The sequence below is a fragment of the Falco rusticolus genome, chromosome 11 (assembly GCF_015220075.1).
Source record: "Falco rusticolus isolate bFalRus1 chromosome 11, bFalRus1.pri, whole genome shotgun sequence".
NCBI lineage: Eukaryota > Metazoa > Chordata > Aves > Falconiformes > Falconidae > Falco > Falco rusticolus.
In genome coordinates, this window is record NC_051197.1 from 30728641 (window position 1) to 30749839 (window position 21199).

Below are 21199 nucleotides of genomic sequence, written 5' to 3' on the forward strand. Positions count from 1 at the left end.
GAGCTTTCTGCTCTGATGGGCCTGTGATGATTAATTTATTTGCACAACCACCAGAGGAAAGCCATAAACCTGCCCAGAGTGGGGGGAAGAGGCAGCTGCATGGGAAGATGCCTCCCTGCGTGGCACTTCTAGGTGGCCAAAGCCTTTGCGCTCTTCGGGGTGCTGGTGCTAGGACGGGTATTGTGCTAGGCTGTGTGTGAGCTAGCCCATGAAACAGGTCCTAAAATCACCAGCAAGCTCCCCATGCAGAGCCCTGGGTGATGTACAGTGGTGCCCAGTGCATGGCAGCCTGGTGGGTCTACAACCCCTAAAGGGCTTTAGGGAAAGAGGCACCATGGCTGGTCAGGCAGCTGAAATCCCTCCTGCTGCCACATGCAAAGCTCTGCAGGGCTCCAGGCACCGCAAGGATGTGCCCTTCACCATGGGAGGGCAAGTTTGATGGCACGTGGGGGCAACTTTCAAGGCATGATGCCATGGCAGGTCCATGCCAGTGCTGGGAGCCAGGTCCCCGTTGCTCGCTCCCTTATTTCAGGCTGCTTGCCTGCCAATGGGAATGGGCTCAGGCCAGTTTTGCACTGGTCCTGTTTCACCCCTGAGCCCTGATAGCTGGCACCAGGGCGAGATGATCCAGCATCCTTCGCTCACCACTGGGTCTGTCATGTAGCTGCTCCCGAGCCACATGGCACTAGCCCAGAGGAGCTGGAGTGACGTGGAGGGAGGCTGCATACTCACCTATCTCCTCATATCTCATCACCGTTCCCAAGTTGGCATTTTCATCTGGGGAAAAGAAGCAAAAGAGAGGTGATGGTGCCCAGTCTAGAAGAGGGGGCTTTGGAGGAAGGCTGGGGGCTGGAGCTAAAGTGGAGGTGATGGATCTTTCCTCTTACATACCCACGAAGGTGAAGCGCTCCATGGGCGGGCGAACGCAGCAAATCCGGCTCAGGCTTTCTCCCACCTTCCCCAGGATCTTTGCTAAAAGTGAAGAAGGAAATTAATGGGAGAAAAGCTGTGTGACCAAACCACACAAGCACTTCAGCCACCCTGGTCCTGCAAGATACTCCTGAGCCCGGGTGCAGGAACTGCTCTCAGCATCTCCCCACCACCTCCTTCATGGTCTTAACTCCCAAGAGCGCTACGCTGTGCCTTGAAGGAACCAGCTGGACAGCTAAAATCATAGGATGTTCATTTTAATGGGATTTAAGTAATGTCCTCTTTCCTCCCCAGCTGTGTCCTCAGTGTCCCACATCCCATGGAGTATCCAGCCACGTCATTTCTTCTGCCAATTCATCCCTTGCACGAGCCGCATGGGTACCAGGTAACCTTTTTCTTAGCTTATCTTCCTATGCTGGATGCTAACTCCTCCATCACAAACCTACCCAATCCTGGGCTTGGTGCATGGAGCCCAGTGATCCAAAAATAAGGTGATGGAGCACTGTTCCTAATGCTCAGCAGCCCTGCTGGGAGGTGAGGGGTTGGGTGCTCATCTCCCTCTTCCCTACCCTGCTGCCACCTACCCGCGGTGGGCTTGTTGGAGACGTTGTTGTTGTTCTGGTAGATAGTCTGCGAGGACTCGTTCTGGGGCTGGCCGATCACGGGGGTGATGGAGGGCGTGTTGACGTTGGAGAGAATGCAGCCAGTCACTCTCTGCAATGAGGGAGAGATGTAGCCTTCACCGCAGCTACCCCCCAAACTCTTTATGACCCCCGTATCAAGCCTGGGCACCCCAGGGTGAAGGTCAGCTTTGGTGACAGGTACACCCAAGCTCATTTGGGCCTGGGGCTAGCAGGACCCTGCAGATAATGACTTGCGATTAAGGCTGGGGATGGTGGGATTAACTTTTTGCGTGGACTCACGGGGCTGGCAAGGCTGGAGCCACGCTGCCTGCAGGCAGGCACCATTCTGATGAATAAATAAAAACACAGTGGCTGATGAATCAACGGGCAAAGCCAGTGGCTTATTACCTCAGGAGCACATGTACCCTCTTCTCCTCTACCAGCCCCTGCAGGAGAAGGAAGGCATCTCCAGGGGCTCCCTGCCTTCAACACCACGGTCCCTGGATGCACTGGACACCCCACCGGGCTGGGTAACGCTGCTGCTGCGCCTCTGCTCCGGGCTGCCCGTGAGTTTGCGTGATGCTGTTCTCCCCATTTCCCCTCCTTGGCTTGCTCGCTATGCCCGGCGCTGGCAGCAGCCCTGCCCTCCCTGTCCCTGCCATCACCTGAGTGTAGTCACGTTCTTCCCTGGCTCTCAGGCCTGCCTGGGCTTTGGGGGAACTTTTCCTCCTGGGTTTTGTGCTCCCTGGGGGCTTCCCAGGTGATGAATTTTCCCCCTGAGTTTTGGCTCAGCTGGTGCGCAGGGATGCCTGTTCACCCATCCCTCCCCTCAGGGTGGTGGCCAGCATCAATGAATTTGGCTTATGCCCACCCCTGCAGTTGCCCCTGCTCCCCAGTCCCCAAGTGGGACTGGGACGGCTGCTGGCTCCAACTGAAGGGCTCAACTGGATTTTACCATCAGGGCAAGGAGCTCAAAGCCACCGTGACAAGGCACCTCGCACCACCTCCAGGTCAGGATTTCAGGCACGTTCCTGCAAGCCTTCTCTCTGGCTGTCCCAGCCGTGCTTTGGCTGTTGATGGCCGTGTGGAGAGCACCCCCAATCCTGCACGCTCCCCACGCCCTCAGCCCGGGTGCACCCATGGCGTGGGGGCTGCCTCACCTTCATCAGGTCGCGGTGGTGCTCCAGCACGCTGCAGGTGGTCTGCCAGGTGTCCTGGTAGCACTCCCAGGGGTCCACCCTGCAGGGAGAACAGCAAGGCAACAGTGTTGGGTGGTGGCCACTGCCTGGACCTCCTGGCCATGTTGCCTTCTCCTCAGTGGGCCAGCCAGCAGTGCCGTGAGCAGCTACCATCAGTCCCTCAGCTCTACCATGGACCATGTTCCTCCTCTGGCCCTTCCATCCAGTTCTCCCTAATAGTTTTGGCAAGCTGAATGTGTGCCTGGACACCTTTCCACTCTCAGTACCCAACTCTTGGTACAAAAGCTCGCATTTGGCTTGGATCTAACTACATGTGTTAACTGTTTCCTTAGGGCAGCCCAGAGATGTTTCTGGTCCCGCCTCAGCTGACGGACTCGATGTGGCAATGCTGGGAAGGGGAGAGTCCATGCACAGGTACAGCAGGTGTAGAGAAAGGGAAGGTGCCACGGCACAAGGCTGGGGTGGGCTGGGTGACTTTGAGCTTCACCCAGACACCACAGACTCAGGACAGGGCTTGCAAGACCCCCTATAGCCAAAGGACCCCTCTGAAGGACGGCACAGCATCCCTCATCATGGACTAGGAGAGGAAGGCCTCTGGGTTTTAATCAGGTTTTGGCTGGGAGACGAGAAAGTCTATCCTGGAGCCCTAGCAGCTGGTGGCATCTCCACTCCGCATGCAGGACTTTGTCACCACGGCTCCGGGGAAGGGGCAGGGGCTGCGGGTGCCGCAGTGGGTGCGGGCTCCGCCACTCACCTGATCCAGTCGGAGGACTGGACGGCCAGCTGGCACATGGTCAGGCGGTGCCGGCTTGAGACCAGACCCTGCAAGAGGGGGTGATGGAGGAACAGTTACGGGAGGCAAGCACTGTGCCCTGGCCAGCCTGGGCTTGCAGACCCTCCTGGGGCAGAGCTTCGGGCTTGCTCAGACGACAGCCCAGAAGGATTCCCTCCTACCCACAAAAATTTATCTAAGTTCCTGTTTGCTGGAGGGGAGGAGTTCCTGCCTCGCTTCAGCCCTGGTTACAATACCGGTCGGTGAGATTTGCTCAGCACCACCGCGCTCAGCCCTGCACTGCAGCGGGGCCAGACCCGGGATGGTGGTTTCTTGATGAAATTTCTCCAGCTTTCAGAAGAGGAGGAAACTCTCTCCTAATTTGGATTTTCCCCCACCCCAGAAAGTGCTTTTAAAGGTTCCTGTTTCCATTGTCACCATCCCACAATAAAATTGGCTTTGAAATCATTCAAACAGAAAAAAACCCCAAACAACCAAAGCCCAAAACAACCTAGCAAGATGACCACCACCATTTTGGGTGAGAATGTTTCTCCTTGCTGTCTAGTACTTTGGCTGGTTGTAGGATCTTCCTACACTTTTTATCTAAGAGTGAGTGGTTTCATCCTCTCATCCTCTTAGGGTCTTTCCTATGCTCAGGAGACACCCAGGGCAGAAGAGGTCCAAGAAAGAACCACAGGTATAGGCAGTGCTGCCCAGAGCTCAGCCCTGGCTTCAGAGGTACCATCTCTTGTAGGAGGCAGAAAAGGAAAATGGGGACCACTCACCGTTTTCCCGTAGGAGTCGTGCACAGGCGAGACAATGCCACCGATGACGATGAAGCGTCCAGTCTTGTGCAGGTAATCCCGGGCTCGCTCTGGAGTAGGAGGGTAAGGAAAAGGGTACAGGGTGATTCAGCTGGACCCACTGAGCCCCTGCAATGCCCTGCTGCTCCCTGTGGAGCAGCTCATCCCAGCTCAGGCAGCGCTGTGTGGGGAAGGAGACCAAGGGAAGGACTGGCTTCATCTTCACTGCCTGTATCATTTGGCGCCATCCTTGGTGATTCTGAGCATGGACCTTCCTGGGGACCCCAAACCTTCCAGGAAGGAGGATTCGGTGGAAGAAGACAGGTCTTTAGCAAAAGCTAAATCACATTCAGACCCCAAATCACCTTGAACCACCTCGCCAGGGCATCAGAGGGGCAGCCAAGAGCCTGCACCACTGACGGGAGCTGCTCAGCAGAGATGGGCTCTTTCTGCAGCACTGGAGGAGCCAGATCGAGCTCACGAGGTGATGCGTGAAGCTGGTTCACTCACTGCCTGCAGACACATCCTTTTCTTTCTATTTTTCTTTGCCCATAAACTATACATCCACCCTTTCTCTCCCCAGGACTTCTCCCTTCCTTGCCTACTATGATTTGCTGCTGACTACCAGGCAAAAGATTTCTTAGCAGATGGAAGATGACAGAGGGATCTCCTAACCTCGAGCTGACAAAGACCCCTTAGATGTGGGCAAGATCAAAAACCCCAGGATAATAACAAATCCCACCACCTCACCTGCTGCTGGGCTGCAGGGACAACACTGTGGTTTTGTGAGCCGAAAACTTTTGCTAGCTCATGCGTCGGCAGCCAGCTGTGCCTCCCTGCAGGAGGAGAACAGTACAGACTGGGGGGGATGGGGGGATGGATGGATGGATGGATGGATGGATGGATGGATGGATGGATGGAGAGCAGCCCTGCCAAGAAGGGAACACTGCTGGGTGACAAACGACATGAGCCAGCACTGTGCGCTCACAGCCCAGCAAACCAGCCGTGCCCTGGGTGCATCCCAGCAGCGTGGCCAGCAGCCCGGGGAGGGGGTGCCCCCCCTCTGCTCCGCTCTGGTGAGACCCCCCTGGAGCCCTGGGTCCCCAGTACCCGCCAGCCATGGAGCTGCTGGAGCGGGCCCAGAGGCAGCCGCGGGGACGGTGGGAGGGCTGGAGCCCCTCTGCTGTGGGGACGGGCTGGGAGAGCTGGGGTGGCTCAGCCTGGGGGAGGGAGGGCTCCGGGAGACCTTGCTCTGGCCTTCCGATACATTAAGGGGGCTTATAAGAAACATGCAGGGTTTTTTAGCAACCCCTGTAGTGCCAGGTCAAGGGACAACAGTGCTAAAATAAAAGAAAGTAGATCTAGGGTAAATATAAGGAAGATTTTTTTTTTTCTTTTTTACAATGGTAGTGGGACACTAGAATACCTTGCCCAGAGAAGTTGTGGATATCCCACTACTTGGAATATTGAAGGTCAGGTTGGATGGGGCTTTGAGCAACCTGATGAAAGATGTCCCTGTTGGTTGACCGCCTAAATAAGAATTGCTGTCATGTACAGGGCTGCAGGCATGGGTCCTTAGCACAGATGGATCCCTGCCGCTCTCACCACAAGACCCACACTTCATGTGCCGTTGTTTTGGAAATGCTGAAGAGTTCACCAGGAGCTGCACACCACCAGGACCAAGACCCTCGTCCCTATCTGCTCCTCTCTGCTGGAAAGTGCTGGGATGCTGCAGGTGAGTTCACCACCTCTGAGCTCTAACCCTGCTTGCTCCAACTGTTGCTTGTACCCTGCTTGCTCGCTCCCTGCTTGATCCAACTCACAGACAGCAGCTGCTGGGAGCTGCGGGATGAAGCCTTGGCAGAGGAGAGGGAATGTTGGTCTGAGAGCATGTCATCACAGTGGGACAGGGAAGAGCCCTTCCTGCATGCACTGGGGGGAGTGAGGGGCTCCAGTGCCCTGCATATGGGCTCCTGGGGTCTGCCCAGCATGGTCTCAGACAGACGGATGGAGCTGCCCAGTTGGGGAGCAGCAGCCCCACTGCAAGAGCAATGCAGGGTCAGTCACAGCATGGTCCCCCACGGTGGCCAGCTGACCCCCAGGTTCTTGCTTCTGACATTTTTCTCTTCTTTCTCTGGGATGGCCCCCTGATGCAGCCCCCTACCCTGCTTCCCCCCCTGCCTGTTGGCAGGGCTGCCTCAGGCTTTGGGCAATAGTGGTTATGTTCTCCCCTTCTAGAAACCTCTTTGCCAATGCCTCGCGGGGTTGTACCCACCTTCATCATGGCTCTGCCTCAGTGATGCTGTTATTTGCAGATGCACCTTCAGCCCTTTCTCCCTCAAATCCTCACCACTCCCCCGACACACGCTGTTGAATGTCACCTGAGACATCCCTGGGGGTTCCCTTGGGTCCCCTTCCTATGGCACCCATCACCTGCAGCCCAGCTGGTTCCTCAGCAGCCGAAGGGCTCTTACACCCCCCCTACCTGTTCAACACCACCTGCTGCCTGTGTCCCACCACTGCCAAGAGACAAGCCTGATGCACAGGCTCAGGCTGGTATTTCTAAATGGTGACATTTGAGGATAAAAATGCTGGTGAGGAGTTGTTAATCTGCCGTAGGCTCCTATGGCATATCCAGCCTCCCTCCTCCTGCCCCAGAGCACATGCTTTCGTGCCCCGATGGTTCTCTGAAGATGCTCTCAGAGAAGCAAAGAAGGGTTCTCACTGATGCCGGAGAGGGAACATCCCACCTTCTCATGCTGCAGCAGTGATACCTCCTGCACCCCAAGCTTTTGCAGCTGTATAACCCCCTGCTTTACTCGAGCTCTCCCACTGGGTGCATTGCAGCCGCCTGGTCCCTCAGGCCCACCATGCCTGTGCACGAGTACGGCACCGCAGCAGGGTTGCAGCCCAGCAGAAAGTGAGGAGCAACAGGCTGGGGGTGTGAGCGTGGGGCAGGTCGGTGGTGGCGATGGCCACAGCTGGGCTGGCCCTGTCTCTGTCCCAACATGGGGAGGGTGGTCGGGGAGTGAACAGCACAGCAGTGCCCACCCCAGCTACTGAGAGAGTAGAAAGAAAAAAATACAGCAACGGCAAAAGCAAAAAGGGAAATGAGATTGATGAGTCAGTAGAAAGTGCCTCTTTGGGTTTTTTTTGGTTGGTTTTTTTTTGCAAGTGGAGGATCTGGAAAATATTTTGCCTTTACAAAGAAAGCAAGCATTTCTGAAGCTGAGGTGAGTCCGGGATCCATCAGCCATCCCAAGATGTCCCTGCGCATCATACCTTGCAGGAGCCCATTCCAGCCGCCGGTGTTCGCCCAGGGGACCGGGAGCAGCCCTGCCTGAAGGGCTGGTGCCCGCCTGTGTGCCAGCAGCTGGGAGAGGCTGGCAGGGAGCCTTCCCCCCCCCTGCCACCTGCACCCAGCCCCAGCTGGCACCTCCTAAAGCTGATGCAAAGCTCTTCAGCCTGCGTGGGATGGCTCCTGCTTCCCTCGGCGGTATAGCTGTGGTACTCCTTGGGAAAAAGCAGCATGGCTCGCTCCTGCTGTCTGGGGAGATGCTTCCCCATCCCGGCTGCTCAATGTGGCACTGGTTGTTGGGGCAGGGGACACAGCCTACAAACACATCTTTGCCAAAGCAGCCACGTTCCTGTTTCCCCTCCAAAACAAACTTTCCCAACGAGAAATAGGAAAAAAGAGGGGAAAGAGAACAGCCAGTGTTTGCCATGTGCCCAAGCACAGTCCAGTGGCCACAAAGAGGAACGATGAGCATACTGGGGATCCTGCTACATCTTCTGGAGCTGTTGAGCTGAACTGGGGCTCCTGGCCTCCTAATGGCAGCAGAAAGACCTTGCTGTCCTGCTGCTGGTTGAAAATTAACCACTGGCTTGTTACTGCCTGCTAGTGCCATGAGGGTGACACCAGCTGGGTTCAGGCACGTACAAGTGGCAGCTGAGCCCTGGGCTACAGCTCAGCATGATGGGCAGATGAGAGCATAGCTTGGCAGGACCAGCTGTGGGGAAAGGGGCTTTTCCATGGGTACATCGATGGGTACGTTTTCCCTGCACGTTTCCTGGTCAAATTATTGTCTCAGGGTGGTGTGGATGGGGTTGTGCTGTTTTAGAAAGGACTGTTCTCACAGTGGCGCATCTTTGCAGCTCCCATGCCCTTGTTCCTGCTTTGCTTTGGGACAAAAAATTAGCTTTGAAATTATTTCAGAGCTCCCTTGCAACAGCTTGGGATGGATGGGGAGCACTCATACATCGAGGGAGGCGAGAGGGGCTGAGCAGGGCAGGGAGGTAGGCATGTTGGTGAAGAACTGCTGCAGTGAAATGATTTTTTCCCCCTCCAATTTCTAAAATTTCTACCAGGGAATATTGTTCAGCTATTGGGTTGGTGAAAAGTCAATTAAGGAACTATAATTGCCATGGACTGTTTCCTCACCTGCCAAGAGTGTTGAGCAGCTCCAGGCCCCCGTGACAGCCTGTGGGAGATCTGCCAGTATCAATAAAACCTTTTCCTCAGACTCACCTGAAATCCTTTCCCTGGCTCTCTTCCCAGCTCTGGTGCTCTGGGCGTGCCAGCCCCCAGGGAGAGGAAAATGGGCTTCAATCATTTGCTTGGTGCAGGGAGTAAAATTCAACTGCCTGAATTAGATGTACTGAAAGTTTCCGTCCCTGCCCTCAAAATCCTGAGCTCAGAGGGGTTAACACCAGCAAGTTCATTCAAACTGTATTTTTTGCTAGCTATCCGCCTGCTGGGAGCATCTCCCTCTGCCAGCGGGTTTGCTGGGGTGGTGAGGGGACCGGACCCAGCCCTGTGCATGACCATGGCTATCTGTGCACCAGGGGACACCCAGCAAAGCACCCTATAGGGGAGCATGCACAGAAAAATGCAATATTCTTGGGTTTTTTTCCATGGGCAGCAGGGTTTGAGGTTGAAGGTGCATAGTAAATAAAAGCACCAAACTCTGTGGGTGGTGGGGTTCCCTTCACAGCCTGCCATGACAGCCCTCCCTAATCCCACGCCCAGAAAGCCAAATGTGCAAAAATTTCCTCTTTCTTCTCCATTCTGAGTTTTAAAAAGAGGAATCAGTGGGTGCCAGCAGCACTTCTCCCTCTCCTGTCCTGCACTTGCCTTTATAAATGCTACTGGGTTTCCCACTGGTGCTTTCAAGGCTAATCAAGAGGGAGAGAAAAAAAGTGCCTTTTTTTTCTGATTCTGCTTTTTGGGGAATCTTTCACACAAACCCTGTCCTGGGACCTCTTCTAGATAAATTCTAGAAAGATGAAGACTGCATAGCATATAAGTTACAGACAACAGCATCAAGACACTTTTATAGCAAAAAAAAAAAAAAAAAAAAAAAAAAAGGAATTGAGCCATGATGTTGGAAGATAAATTAAAAGGGCTGAAGAAGTGGTTTTGGATGAGCCTAGGAGCAGAGAAGTCTGCAGGAAAGCTATCCTGACCTCCTTGGAAGCATGCACAAGTAGACAGCTGAAACGCTCAGAGCCGATTGCTGCCAGGCAGGGACAAATCTAGGCAAGATTTTTGGAAAAGCCAAAGCAGAGCATCCCCGATGCATGCTGCCATGCAGGAGAGCTGGGGCTTTCAGTGTGCAGAGGAGCCAAGATCGATGGACCCGCATTTACCTTTACATTGTAATGCTATTTAAAATGGAAATTAAAATGAAAAGGAAATTCCCTAACAAAAAAGTTGCCATCAAATTTTAAATGAACACATCCTCTCGTTATTCCCTGCTTTGCCCCGACTTGATTTTCCTTGCCAGAAGGAGATTAAAAACACTGATCCATTCATCCCCACACCTGTCTCCTTTGCATACAGCACCTTTATAAAGCTCGCTCTGAAGAGAGACTGAACTCCTTGCACGTAACCTCTGCTTCAGGGTGGCTGATGGTATTAATTTACCTTGATTTTTGGTGGCAAAAGCCAGAGATTTTGCCTGGCCATCAGTTTATCAAGATCTGTATTTAAATAGCCGGGTGCCAAGCCTGCATCTTCAGGGGACGTGATCCACGCTGGAGGCACAACATCTCAGCTCTGGCTCCTGGGAGCTCACGCCAAGTCCTCACCACCTGCCTTAATAAAACACCTTTTCCTGCAGAAAACAGTTCATCTCCTCCAAACACATGCAAAGTATTGGAAATCGAAACAAAGTAATGTAATTCTGGAGGTGGAAAACATATTTGCCTGTTTCTACAGCAAGGCCAACAGCTTCAGCGGGACAGATCCTATGGGATGCTGGTGCCTCGCAGTGCTCATGGAGGGGTGTGCTGCTGGGAGGAGATGGGTGCTGCTGCTCTCTGAGTCACCCTCGAAACTGTTCATTTGGTTTTTAATCTGCACAATGATACTTAGAGAAACCTGTAAAAATGATGCTGCTCTCCAAAATACATACATAAAAGTTGAGATCTGCATTTTCCAGAGTGTGTTGTCTACCTTAGAAATACCAAACAGAAATAAATCTGCATGGGAAAAAATAAATATTTATTGACTATTGAATCTCTGCCAGGCAAGTATTTGGGTGAACACACAGGCTATGAAGCAGCAGTATGGTATAGCAGAGGGCTGAGCTGGGAATGGGAAGACATGCCTCCTGGTCCCGCCTTGCCTACAACTTGCAGAACATCTCTTTGCATCCCAAACTAGTCTGTTCTCACTTGTTTTGGGGGCAGAGCACGTCCATTTGCAGGGCTGTGTCCATCAGGTGGCTCTGCCTGCTTGCTCGCAGCTTGGCTGGCTCACTGGTTGGTGTAACTGTCAGCTAAGCCAGACCTTCACAGCCATCCACTTCAAAGCAAAAGCCTTTAAAAAGATTGCATTTTCTGAAATGCCATCTCAAGTCTTGCTTGGGGAGGAGCTGTGGGGGGTAGTGGGAGGCCACTAGTGGGGCCAGCACCATGGCAGGGGCGGGCATCCTCACTGCATGGTGGCAGAGGATTCGGAGCCAGTGGCACTGTGGCTTTGGGGTGGCACAAGATTGCAGGGCAAACTTGCAGCATCTAGATGTGTCCGCACTGCAATCATGATGCTGCGTTTAAAGCTTCAGTACTTATATATTTTTTAAAAAAATATTTTTAACAGGTTGAATCTTCTTAGACTGACATGCTCTTCAGTGGCTAAATGGAGAGGGCAATAGGCAGCTGTAGCTGAGCCTGTCTGAATGCATTAGCTCATAGAGCCTGGAGCCTCATCCTCTGTACAAGGTAAGACAAAATTGCTTTAGCTCTTGTAAGAGACACCAGGGAAGTTGGTTGTTCATTCCCCACCCCAGGCTGAGGCCACAGTGCCTCCTGCCACCGCATCTGCTCCTGGCACATGCAGGAGGAGGTGTGGGTCTCAGCATCTTGAAATGATGGGCAATCAGCAACGTGGCTCCATGTGAGAAGCCACTAGGAGTTGGGCAGCCAGGGTAAGGAGATGGGATGGAGGTCATGGCTGGCACAGAAAGGGCAAAAAGGGTGAGTCTCCTGCTGTCCTTGGGTGTCTTGCTGCCTTTGGGTCTTCCAAAATGAAGAAAGTAGGGCTGTGCATGGCATGAGGGTCCACACTCAAGCACTGCACTTGTTGTTCTTCTGGGTTTCTGGAAATGGGTGGGTCGTTTCTTGGAACTGCTGTGGCTGCTCTGATGTTGTGGTGCTTCCTCCAAACCCCCAGGTCCATGTTCCCAGAAAAGACCTTTTTAAATAAAATTTCTTGCATCTTTCATGCAAAATACGCTGCTTGTGGAGACCAGCTTCATGCTTTCCCTGCAGACGTCACTGATGCCAAAGACACTGAAGCAGCTTTGTATTTCTCTTCTCATCCATATTCCTTACAGTCAGCCATCTGGGCAGCTCCCAACATTTCTTCCCTGCTTGTACAAAGATTTCTGCCTGGGAAAGACTAGGTTTTGGTCTAAAAGCCATCCATCTGGGGAGGCTTGCTCCTGCTTCTCGGCTGGTGTGTTGGGTTTCTGGCCTGGCTGTTGTCGTTGAGCTCACCCTTCTGTCACGGCTTCCCAGCCTGTTCCTTGCCTGTTGAATACCTGTGATGTCCAAGAGACCACACCAGACCCCAGAAAACACCCTCTGGTATTTTCATTCTCTAGAAGCACTTCATAGCCTGCAATACCAATGCAAGGATGTTGGGTTGGAAGAGAAAAGCTCTTTTCTTTTCCGGTATAAATTGTCCTTAATGCTCCAGGCAGTCTTGCATGGCTTTTAAACCCTGACAGAAATAAACTGCCAGTGATGGCCCCTGCCAAGAGGTGCATTAGCCCACCGGCAGCGTGCTTTTGCAGCAGAGAGCTTTCAGCCGCGGCTCCCAGCTCCACGCCTCCCGGCTCGTGGTTGGGCTTAGTCTTGCTGTGTTGGGGAAGGAAGGGACAGGGGTGACACTAGGACCCTTCCCAAGCACTGGTGACATCTCCCTGCTGCCCCAGCCCAGCTTTGCTTACCTCCCCTGCAGAAATATTTTTGGGTCTACCACTTTCCTGCAAGGTGATGGTGGGGAAAGAGCAATCAGAGATACGGTCCAGGGCTACAAAAACATAAGTGATGATTTTGCCCAGATTGAATGAAAAAAGAACATCCTGCTTCCCCAATAGGAAATCAGTGCTTATTTAAGAGATGTTTCTTTTTGGCGGTTCTCACTGAGTATATTTAATCATGGCGTTTCGGTTCCCTTGGCACTGCTCCATCACCTAAATTGATGTTAATGAAATCAAATATTCCTTGTGTTCAACTTTTCAAGGTGTAATTTCAAATTCTATTTACTTTGCCTTTGTACTTCTTTCATCCACACCCCTAAGACTTCCTTTTTTCTTTTAATTTTATTTTTTTTTTTTTTTTTTTTTACGCTGCTGGCCAGCTCTGATTTATGCCCTTCTCACCACGGGGAACTGAAGCCGCAGACCGTTCCCGCTCCGCACCAGCCCTCTGAAAACACACAGGAGGTAGCAGGGAGGCAAGAAAGTTTTGCACAGTCTTAATTGCTCTTCCCCGAGAGCCAGAGCAGAGGAGGGTGCACAGCCACGAGTGATGAAGGCAGCAAAACCATTTCCCAGCTGTCTCATTTTCATCTCGAGCAATTTGGCCCCCGACATCCTTGGGTGGGAGGCGGGAGGCAGCCATGAGGTGCCGAGGGCAAGGCAGGCGCTTTCTCACTGTCTAAAATACCTTCTTCTGCAGGGGAGAGTGACCCAGATACGCCAGCACACTTTGCTTTATTCTCAAGCTAGCAGCACTTGCAGGACCTAAATGTTGCTTCCTACCCTGAGCTCAACTCGGGCAAGGAGCCAGCAGTTTTTCTCAGTCTAATTGAGTGGTGCGTGTGTATATATTTATATATATATTAAAAAAAAAAAAAACAACACCAAAAAAAAACCCCCAACAAAACGAAAAACCAACTTGGAATGCCAAATCAGGGATGTACTCATCAGAGATGTACTGATCTCAAAGCCCAGCCCTCCCGCCTGCCTCAGGGCCACTTTCTCTGCCCCCTCCTGTGTCTTTGCCCACCCACCGCCTACAGCCGCCCCTTGGTTGGAGCTGGAGTAACCACTGGCACACTCATTCCTTGGACTTCCTGGAGGGACGAGGTGATGTTTCTTTTAGGAGACCAAGCCCTGACTGCTCTTCAAGGGACGTTTCTTTTTGGGAAGAAGCAGGAAGAGGAGCAGAGAGTAATTCTTCATCATGGGGTTGACCCTTCCCCAGGCAAGTGCAGGGAGATCCCAGTGTGTCCCACTGACCCAAACAGCTTGTCCTGCCTCGAGCTCAGTGCCTTTTAGATGATCTCAGTCAGATTCCCAGGAGACTTTTGATTGGTAGAAAAATCCCATTAAGCCCCCTAAAGCTTAATGATTTTCATCTCTGAGCTAATTTGCTGTTACATGTTTTTCCCCCCACCCCGTTAGTCCATAGCTGCACCCAGGCATTGTAGAAGTAACAGATTTGGAAGGGGCTTCCATGCTAAATGGCTTCACTCATTGCTGCACATTTGTTTTAACGGCTTTTCTTAGGCACAAAAAAGCATCGGCCACCAAATACCTCAAAACTCGTGGGTGGACGCAGATACTACGGAAGGCCCCAGAGAAGTGATGTTGCAGCACCTGACCCTCCTACCTGCCAGCCCACCGAGGTCCCCCACCAGTGTCCAGCTCCGAGAGCTGCCGGAGTGATGACTAACAAGCACCATCTGTTGACCACTAATGGCTTCATGACAGAAAAGAGGAATGAGATGTTTAAAACAAACCAAAAAAAAAGGTTGAAGACTGAGTCACAGTGAGCTGACCTAGAAATAGCAGAGCATTTGCTGGAGACCCAACAAGATGGGGCCTGGTCAGGGCACCTGGCTGGTCTCAGGTGATCTGGGTTTCTTAAATGAAGCTGGGGAGAAACAGGCTGTTTGATATTATTGAAATTGAAGTTTAAATTCAAGGCATCATCCTGTTTTCCCCTCTTCTTTCAGCACTGAAGTACTGCAAGGGGTCAGTGGGTGTGAGAGGGCATGCAGAAGCCCAGTAAGAAACTCTCCAGCTCCCAGAGCTTAAGAAGAAGCATCTGAGGAAGAGCCTGGCAAAACAACACAGGCTGAAGTGCTTTTCCCTCCTAGAGCATCCCACCTGGCTGTGTTGAAGCAGGTGGGAGCAGGCAATGACCATCAGGTGAGCACCATAAGGACAAGTACAAGGAGATGCTTCTTGAGTTGAAGTTGCCACCAGCTCCTCTAGGTAGGGACTGGACCTACTTTTCTGTCAGGCAGGTGATTAGCACAGCACTGTCACTGTCACTACTGCTAAGGAGAAGCAATATCATTTATTGCCCAGAGATCCCCATCCTGGTACCACAGGGTGAGGAGGAACATGCTCAGCACCTTGCTGGGTCTCACCTGAAGGCTAGGCAGCTGAGTTCTGCCAAGGTGGACCATCCTCCGCTTGGTATCTGACATCCAGAGCTGCTGCTTGGGCATCTTAGAGGTCCTGAGGCTGGCCAGGTGAGGGTCAGCATTTAACCTGGTAAAAGCAACTCTTAGCAGGTAAAAATGGATGAAGAAGATGACTTCACCTAAAGAAAGATGTTTTCTGAGCTCCCTGCTGCAGGACATCACTGAAACGCCCTGCTTAGAAGGCTTTGGAAAAGGATTACGTGTCTCTAGGTAAGATGAGTGTCTGTACACACAGTGTTGAAGTGAAATGGGAGAGGTCACTACCTTTCCCTGGCTGCTGCAGTCGCTGGCTGCCCCCTAAGTCAGCAAGGGCCGTGCATGGTGGGGAGGAGAAAATTTTCCTCTTCCGCAGTATTTTCGTTGGGTTTCAGAGGCAAATGTACCAAAGTGTGCATTTGCCCATGCTCGGTGTAAAACGTTCCTCTGAGCATCAGGCTTTATCTAAGTACAAACCAGGGGAGTGAACGTCACCACAGCTGGACTGGGCAGAAAGCAGTTAGTGTGGGTTTGACTGAAATCTGTCTCTCCTAGGGGTTTTTTAAGGGTAACAGCTCTCCAGCTGGTGTAAAGCGATGTAAACTCAATGCCCAAGGTAAAGTGGCATCTATTTGCGGCATGAATCTGGCCTGGAGCTGATGTTCTGTGGCTGTATCTCAGCTTCAGTGAGAGTCTAAATATCAGAAGCAAAAATAATTGTTTGGCAAGCAAAGGGGAGGGTATTCCAGATAGCCCCAACTGCTCTGTTTCAAAATGATTTTTATCACCCTGGGCCCACCGATAGCATCCATCAGGACAAGGGAAGCAGCAAAAGGCACCTGGCGAATACTTTCATTATCCTGCCATGAGTTTGTGTTTTGCTTTCACCAGGATGTGGGTGGCACGTCCGAAGTAGGACAGGCACATCAAAGCTCATCCCTGGAGAGGTCCCAGTCCCCATCTCAGCCAGCCACAGGCTGGGAAATCGGTGTCACTTTTTTTTTTTTTTTTTAAACGGAGGGGGGAAAAAAGCCCCAACAGATTTCCACACTTGTTTTCTGCTGCCCTAATTTCCCTGTGCAAGCGCTCCGTTTGTTTTCATTTCCAAGCCGTTGTAGCACATCAAAGGCAGCGCTTTGTACGCCCCGGTGCGTATCGTGCTGCTCCTTTGGGATGACGTGCTGTGGGATCACAGCCTTACTAGCAGCAGAGGATTTACGGTCCCTGATTCCCCACGGAGCAAAGATGGGGAGCGTTTTCCTGGCGGCTTTTTGTTGGTCGTGGGTTGCCTCTATGTGGAGCTGACCCCTGTGCTGTGAGTCTAACCACGGCTTGTCTTTGCTGGCAAAGCATCCAAAGATGCTGACCATGGCAGGGATTTGTGTTGGCTTATCCAGGACTGTGCAGGCAGAAAATATCCCATCTACAGAGATGCAGAAAATCTGGGGGGATGCTGGTGACAACATGGGGTGGCGGAGGCAGCCAGGGTAGGACTTTAGTCCCATGGTAACACCAAAGAGTTGTCACGTTCCCATTACCACAGCTGTATCTCACCTGGCTGTATGGCTCAGTGGAACCCTCTGCCTTTGCAGATCTATTCCCAAGACTCCATTTCCCCCAAAAGAAGCATCAATGATGTCTTTAAACAAAACAAAGGCACCAGAAGCAAAGCTATGCCTTTCAGCATCCCCAACACAGCTCACAAGATCTCGCTGGAAAAACTGGATTTTCTTAGTTCCTTTGCCAATAAGCCTTAGCAAAATGTGATCTCCTCAGGGAAGGCTTAAGCTCTATTAGGGGCTGTTGGATTTTCAGTGAAAGTAGAAACCTTTGTGGAGCAGGGGCTGAGCAAGTCTGTCCTTGCCTGGCTGAGAGACGGGCTCCCCACCTATCCCATGGGGATCTCCTCTGTGTTGGCCTCCTACTCCACCTCCAGAACAGACTTTTCCCAGTACATCTCCTCCCAGGGCAAGACCTATAGTGGCTCTTGAAAATATATATTTCTAAAGACTCCAGCTTCTTCTTTTTCCCAAAATATGGATTTGGCAGTTTTCTGCTGGTATGACCAAGCTACATCCAGCAGCTCAGGTTTACTGGAGGAAACTAGTTGATGCTGGAAAGGGAGAGCAAAAAAAACGTGCTCCCAACCTAGCCTGTCTTCTCCAGGTATGACTGCACACCATCAACATGTGCAAGCAATGCTGCTTTTGGGGGGACAAGAGCTGTGCCCTGGCCCTGGTTTGTTTTCAGGGCTGTGATGGGCACTACAGACTTTGCCTGACCTTCTCCACGAAGGGCAATCCAAAATTCCAGCCCTGCTTGGCTGGGCACCAGTGGCACCACACAAACCCTTGGATTCGGGGTTTATAAATGTCAGAGAGGGCACGTTTGTCTCAAAATGCAGAGATGCCCTGGAATTGTCTCCATCTTAGGGTAATTTTTCTGTCTTAGAGGTTGTTGGGTCTTTCTGTAGCTGCTCTGGGCTCCCCCGTCCCAGGTAGATATTAATGCTGGGGTTACTCGTGCTGCACAGTTAACACAACTGGACTGTTTCTGCTTGCCCATTGCCCCCTGGCCACAAGTGGTGGGATGTGGTCTTGGCCCCAGCTTCAATGCATCTCTACACCTTCTTCCTCAGCTCAGGGGACCCCTCGCAGCCCCCCTGCCTTGCTGCCAGAAGGGATTTCAGAGATCAGAGCATGCAGGGGTGAGGATGTCTATTTTGGGCCAGCTGCTGCTCAGATGCACAAAGATCAGCCTAATCACGAGCCGCTCCTACTTGTGTCCCCCATTGCTGCGGTACCTGATGCTAACCCACAGCATGGCAGGGAAAGCCAAGATGTGAGTCCCCCCCATTGCACCAGTAGAGAGGGATTAAGTGACTTGCCCAAGGTCACAGGAAAGATGTGGGCTGCCGCTGTTGGGATGTAGCATTCAGCTAATTTATACCCTCGGCATTGCACAGGCTGCTATCAACATGTATCAGAGAAGACGATGCGGGAGGTGCGAGCATCTTAGCGAGCGCAAACAGTATTTAAATAGAAGCAGAGCCCCTGTTTCTTTCTTGAATGAGGTTGTAGGACTGGATTTCTCACTGCTGGGTTTGTTTATAGTCAGTGGAAGTAGGAGAAGGTACGTGGCGCATTTTGGGGGGTGGCATTGTCATAGAGACAATGTAATGTCTCACAGACAGTAATAAATACTGCTAAATATTTAAGAGCCTATAAATATTTTAAAAGAATCCCTGAGTAGTTATTGATGGAGTTTAATCTGGTGCTTGGGAAAACTCCTCCTCTCCTTGGGTCATAAAAAGGAGATGAGATGCTTGAGATGCAGGAAGCCGGTGATAAAGGCCATGAAAAAAGTCTGTATGGGGCGCAGCGATGGGAATGTGACATTAACTGATCTATAATGGCACCCAAAAGAGCCATGGGTGCTGCAGTCCTGCTGGCGCTGCTCTGTCCTCCCAGCACAGCACCCAAAACCTGCTGTTTCAGCACATTTTGGGCAAGTACTGGGAGTGGAGGTGTCGGTGACTCACCAGCCACAGCACCAGGCTGGGCTGACCGGTTGCCCTGTCTGCCGCCAGGCCAGGCACATCTTGCCCTCCCAGTCCCCTTGTGCCTATGGAAGATTTTGGCTGTTTGCAGAGATTTTGGCAACTTGGGTATCAGTGGAAGCTCCTCTACTGTGCCACAGAGCCCAGCCAGCATTTCAAAAGCTGCCGGGAGGTGAGAACAGATACTACAACTCCCCATGTCCAATACATCACTCGGGGTGTTATAAGTAATGCCTGTCCTGGCTCTGCCCCAGGTCGCATCCTGCCCGCTGCCGCTCCACCTGTGCTCCATGAGCCCTGCCGGTGCTAAGCCGTGCTGGGCTCAGCCAGGCCACCTGCCTGCCACCTCCTCCCACAGTCCCATCACCCTCCGCTTGCTCTATCGATCACTACGGCTAATCACGCATTCAGGTTTCAGCCCGGAGATGAAATGGCAACACGAGGCAGCCTTGCAGAGGCCTTGACTTCTCACTCATGTTGCAGACAGCGGAGGCGAAGCCTCTCTCCAGCTCCTGATGAGCTTTTGCTAGAGGCGGGGTAGGGAGGGAATTTTGCTTCTGGTCATTTGCAGATATATTCGTGTTTAAGCCCAAGGGGAAAGGGTGAGCTGTCATCCTGCTCGCACATTTCTCCCAGCTCTGTCCCAGGCAGCAATGCTCTCATTAAACTGCTCTGCAGTTCAGTCATCTCAACAAACTACGAAAAAGTGATTCTTGACATTCAGGATATTAAAGCAACACACCATAAACAAAAGCCGCAGCTCCTGCCTCTTCCTCTCTTTTTACTAACAAAGCTCCATCCCTTCATCTCTAAAACCCGCATAGTGCGATGCAGCAGACCTCGGTGCTGCTCCTCGAGAAAGGCTGCATGGCATAATCAAAGAGCAGCCTGCTGGGATGTTTAATTGCTCAAATTTTCGTAAGAAGCCATGCAACAGAGAGTTTTACTTTCATGGCAGAGTCCTCTTTCACTGTTTTCCATCAGGAATGGTTTTTACCCAGCTGTTGGCTGGGATATAAACTCTCTTCAATAACAGGTGGACCTAGGACATAGGGGAAAACTTAATTTTAATTACACAGAAAGGGCGAGGAAGAGGAAAAATAGTGGAGATTTGCTGACTTTCAGGATTCACCCCATCTACAAGCTACATTTTTCTGCATAAGTCCAGGTTTTGGCACTGTTTGAAATGAAGTGAATGGGAAACTATGGCCAAACAGATTTAGAACATCTAAGGTACCAAGGCTCCCTCTGAGAAGGCCACAGCTGAACGACAGCTCACACATCCCTTCCTCCCATGTGAGCCGACCTGGAGCAACTCTACAAACCAACGTGCAGGAGATGGAACAGGGGAGGTACATGCAGATGGCACAGATTTGATTGAAATTGCCTGTTTGCTGCCAAATGCTTGATAATGCCCCCAAAAACAGCTGTAAAAAGGGCCAAGTGCTTCTGGCAGAGTCTTATAATAATGTCCCAACCCTTTCCTTGGGGGTCACCCAAACTGCTGCCTCTGAGCCCAACTCTGAGCATCCCCGTGGCCCCCAGCCTCCTCGGCGCTGGACCTCGTGGGCACCATGCCACCGGGAGAGGGGAAGGACAGCTTGAAACCTTCCTCTACAAGGGTAGGGAGGTCCCCAGTAAAGCTCTTCTAATCAAAGGCTGATGAGCAGAGGTGGAAAGGTGGACAGAGATGTGTCAGAAAGGGTTGGGCTTGATTGGTGACCCAAGCCCTGAAGATGAAGCTGTGTCAGGCTGTTCTTAGAGCTGGGCAGAAACAAAACTGTGTTTGATGACCAAGGCCGTTTCCTTGAAGCCAGAAGTTTGCACGTGAAAGGATGGGTTGTGAGGAATTTCAGAACTTTAAAAAGGCAAGACAAAAATGTCTAAAGTGCTAAAATGAGGAATGCGAGCATTTACAGAGAGGCCTTTTCTTCTATAATTTAAGAAAAAGGAATAAAAAGAAAATAGAAAGAAAATCAATATCAAAACACTGCATCTTGATCGACCTGCTACCATCTCGCCTCACCAAACCCCTCATTCCAGGTTGCAGAAATCATCAGAACAATCCTTGAGTTCTCATATGCCCACGGGACAGTACAAGACCTTTCCCCTGCAGAACTATGAAGAAACTCAGCATCTTCCTTCCAAATCTGGTGGTTTTTTGGCTTCTTCTCCAATCCTCAAATCTGTGTGGTTCTCCCCAGGAGGGAGAACCACACAAAATCTGGAGCCTCTGACCTTGCACAGTGACATCTTTAATCCCAGTAGTTTACCCGAGACCACCTTCAAAGTGAATTCTTTTTGAAAAAAAATTTGAAAAAATATGCTTTCTACCTTACTCTGCAGGGCTCCTCTTTGTCTTTCATGCTCTGAACCCCAGGCAGGAAGA

The 21199-nt window shown here is 51.7% G+C and overlaps 1 protein-coding gene across 1 annotated transcript in view; it reads right to left on the reverse strand.

The window, feature by feature from the left end:
* NMNAT2 (nicotinamide nucleotide adenylyltransferase 2) overlaps positions 1 to 21199 on the reverse strand; it is a 31661-nt gene that overhangs the window by 6196 nt on the left and 4266 nt on the right. Inside the window, exons 2-7 of the mRNA XM_037404854.1 lie at positions 4310 to 4398; positions 3507 to 3574; positions 2714 to 2792; positions 1515 to 1644; positions 892 to 972; positions 733 to 777 (exon numbers count right to left, since the gene is read on the reverse strand). Of these exons, the coding sequence (XP_037260751.1) occupies positions 733 to 777; positions 892 to 972; positions 1515 to 1644; positions 2714 to 2792; positions 3507 to 3574; positions 4310 to 4398 (492 nt within the window). The remainder of the gene's footprint in view (positions 1 to 732; positions 778 to 891; positions 973 to 1514; positions 1645 to 2713; positions 2793 to 3506; positions 3575 to 4309; positions 4399 to 21199) is intronic.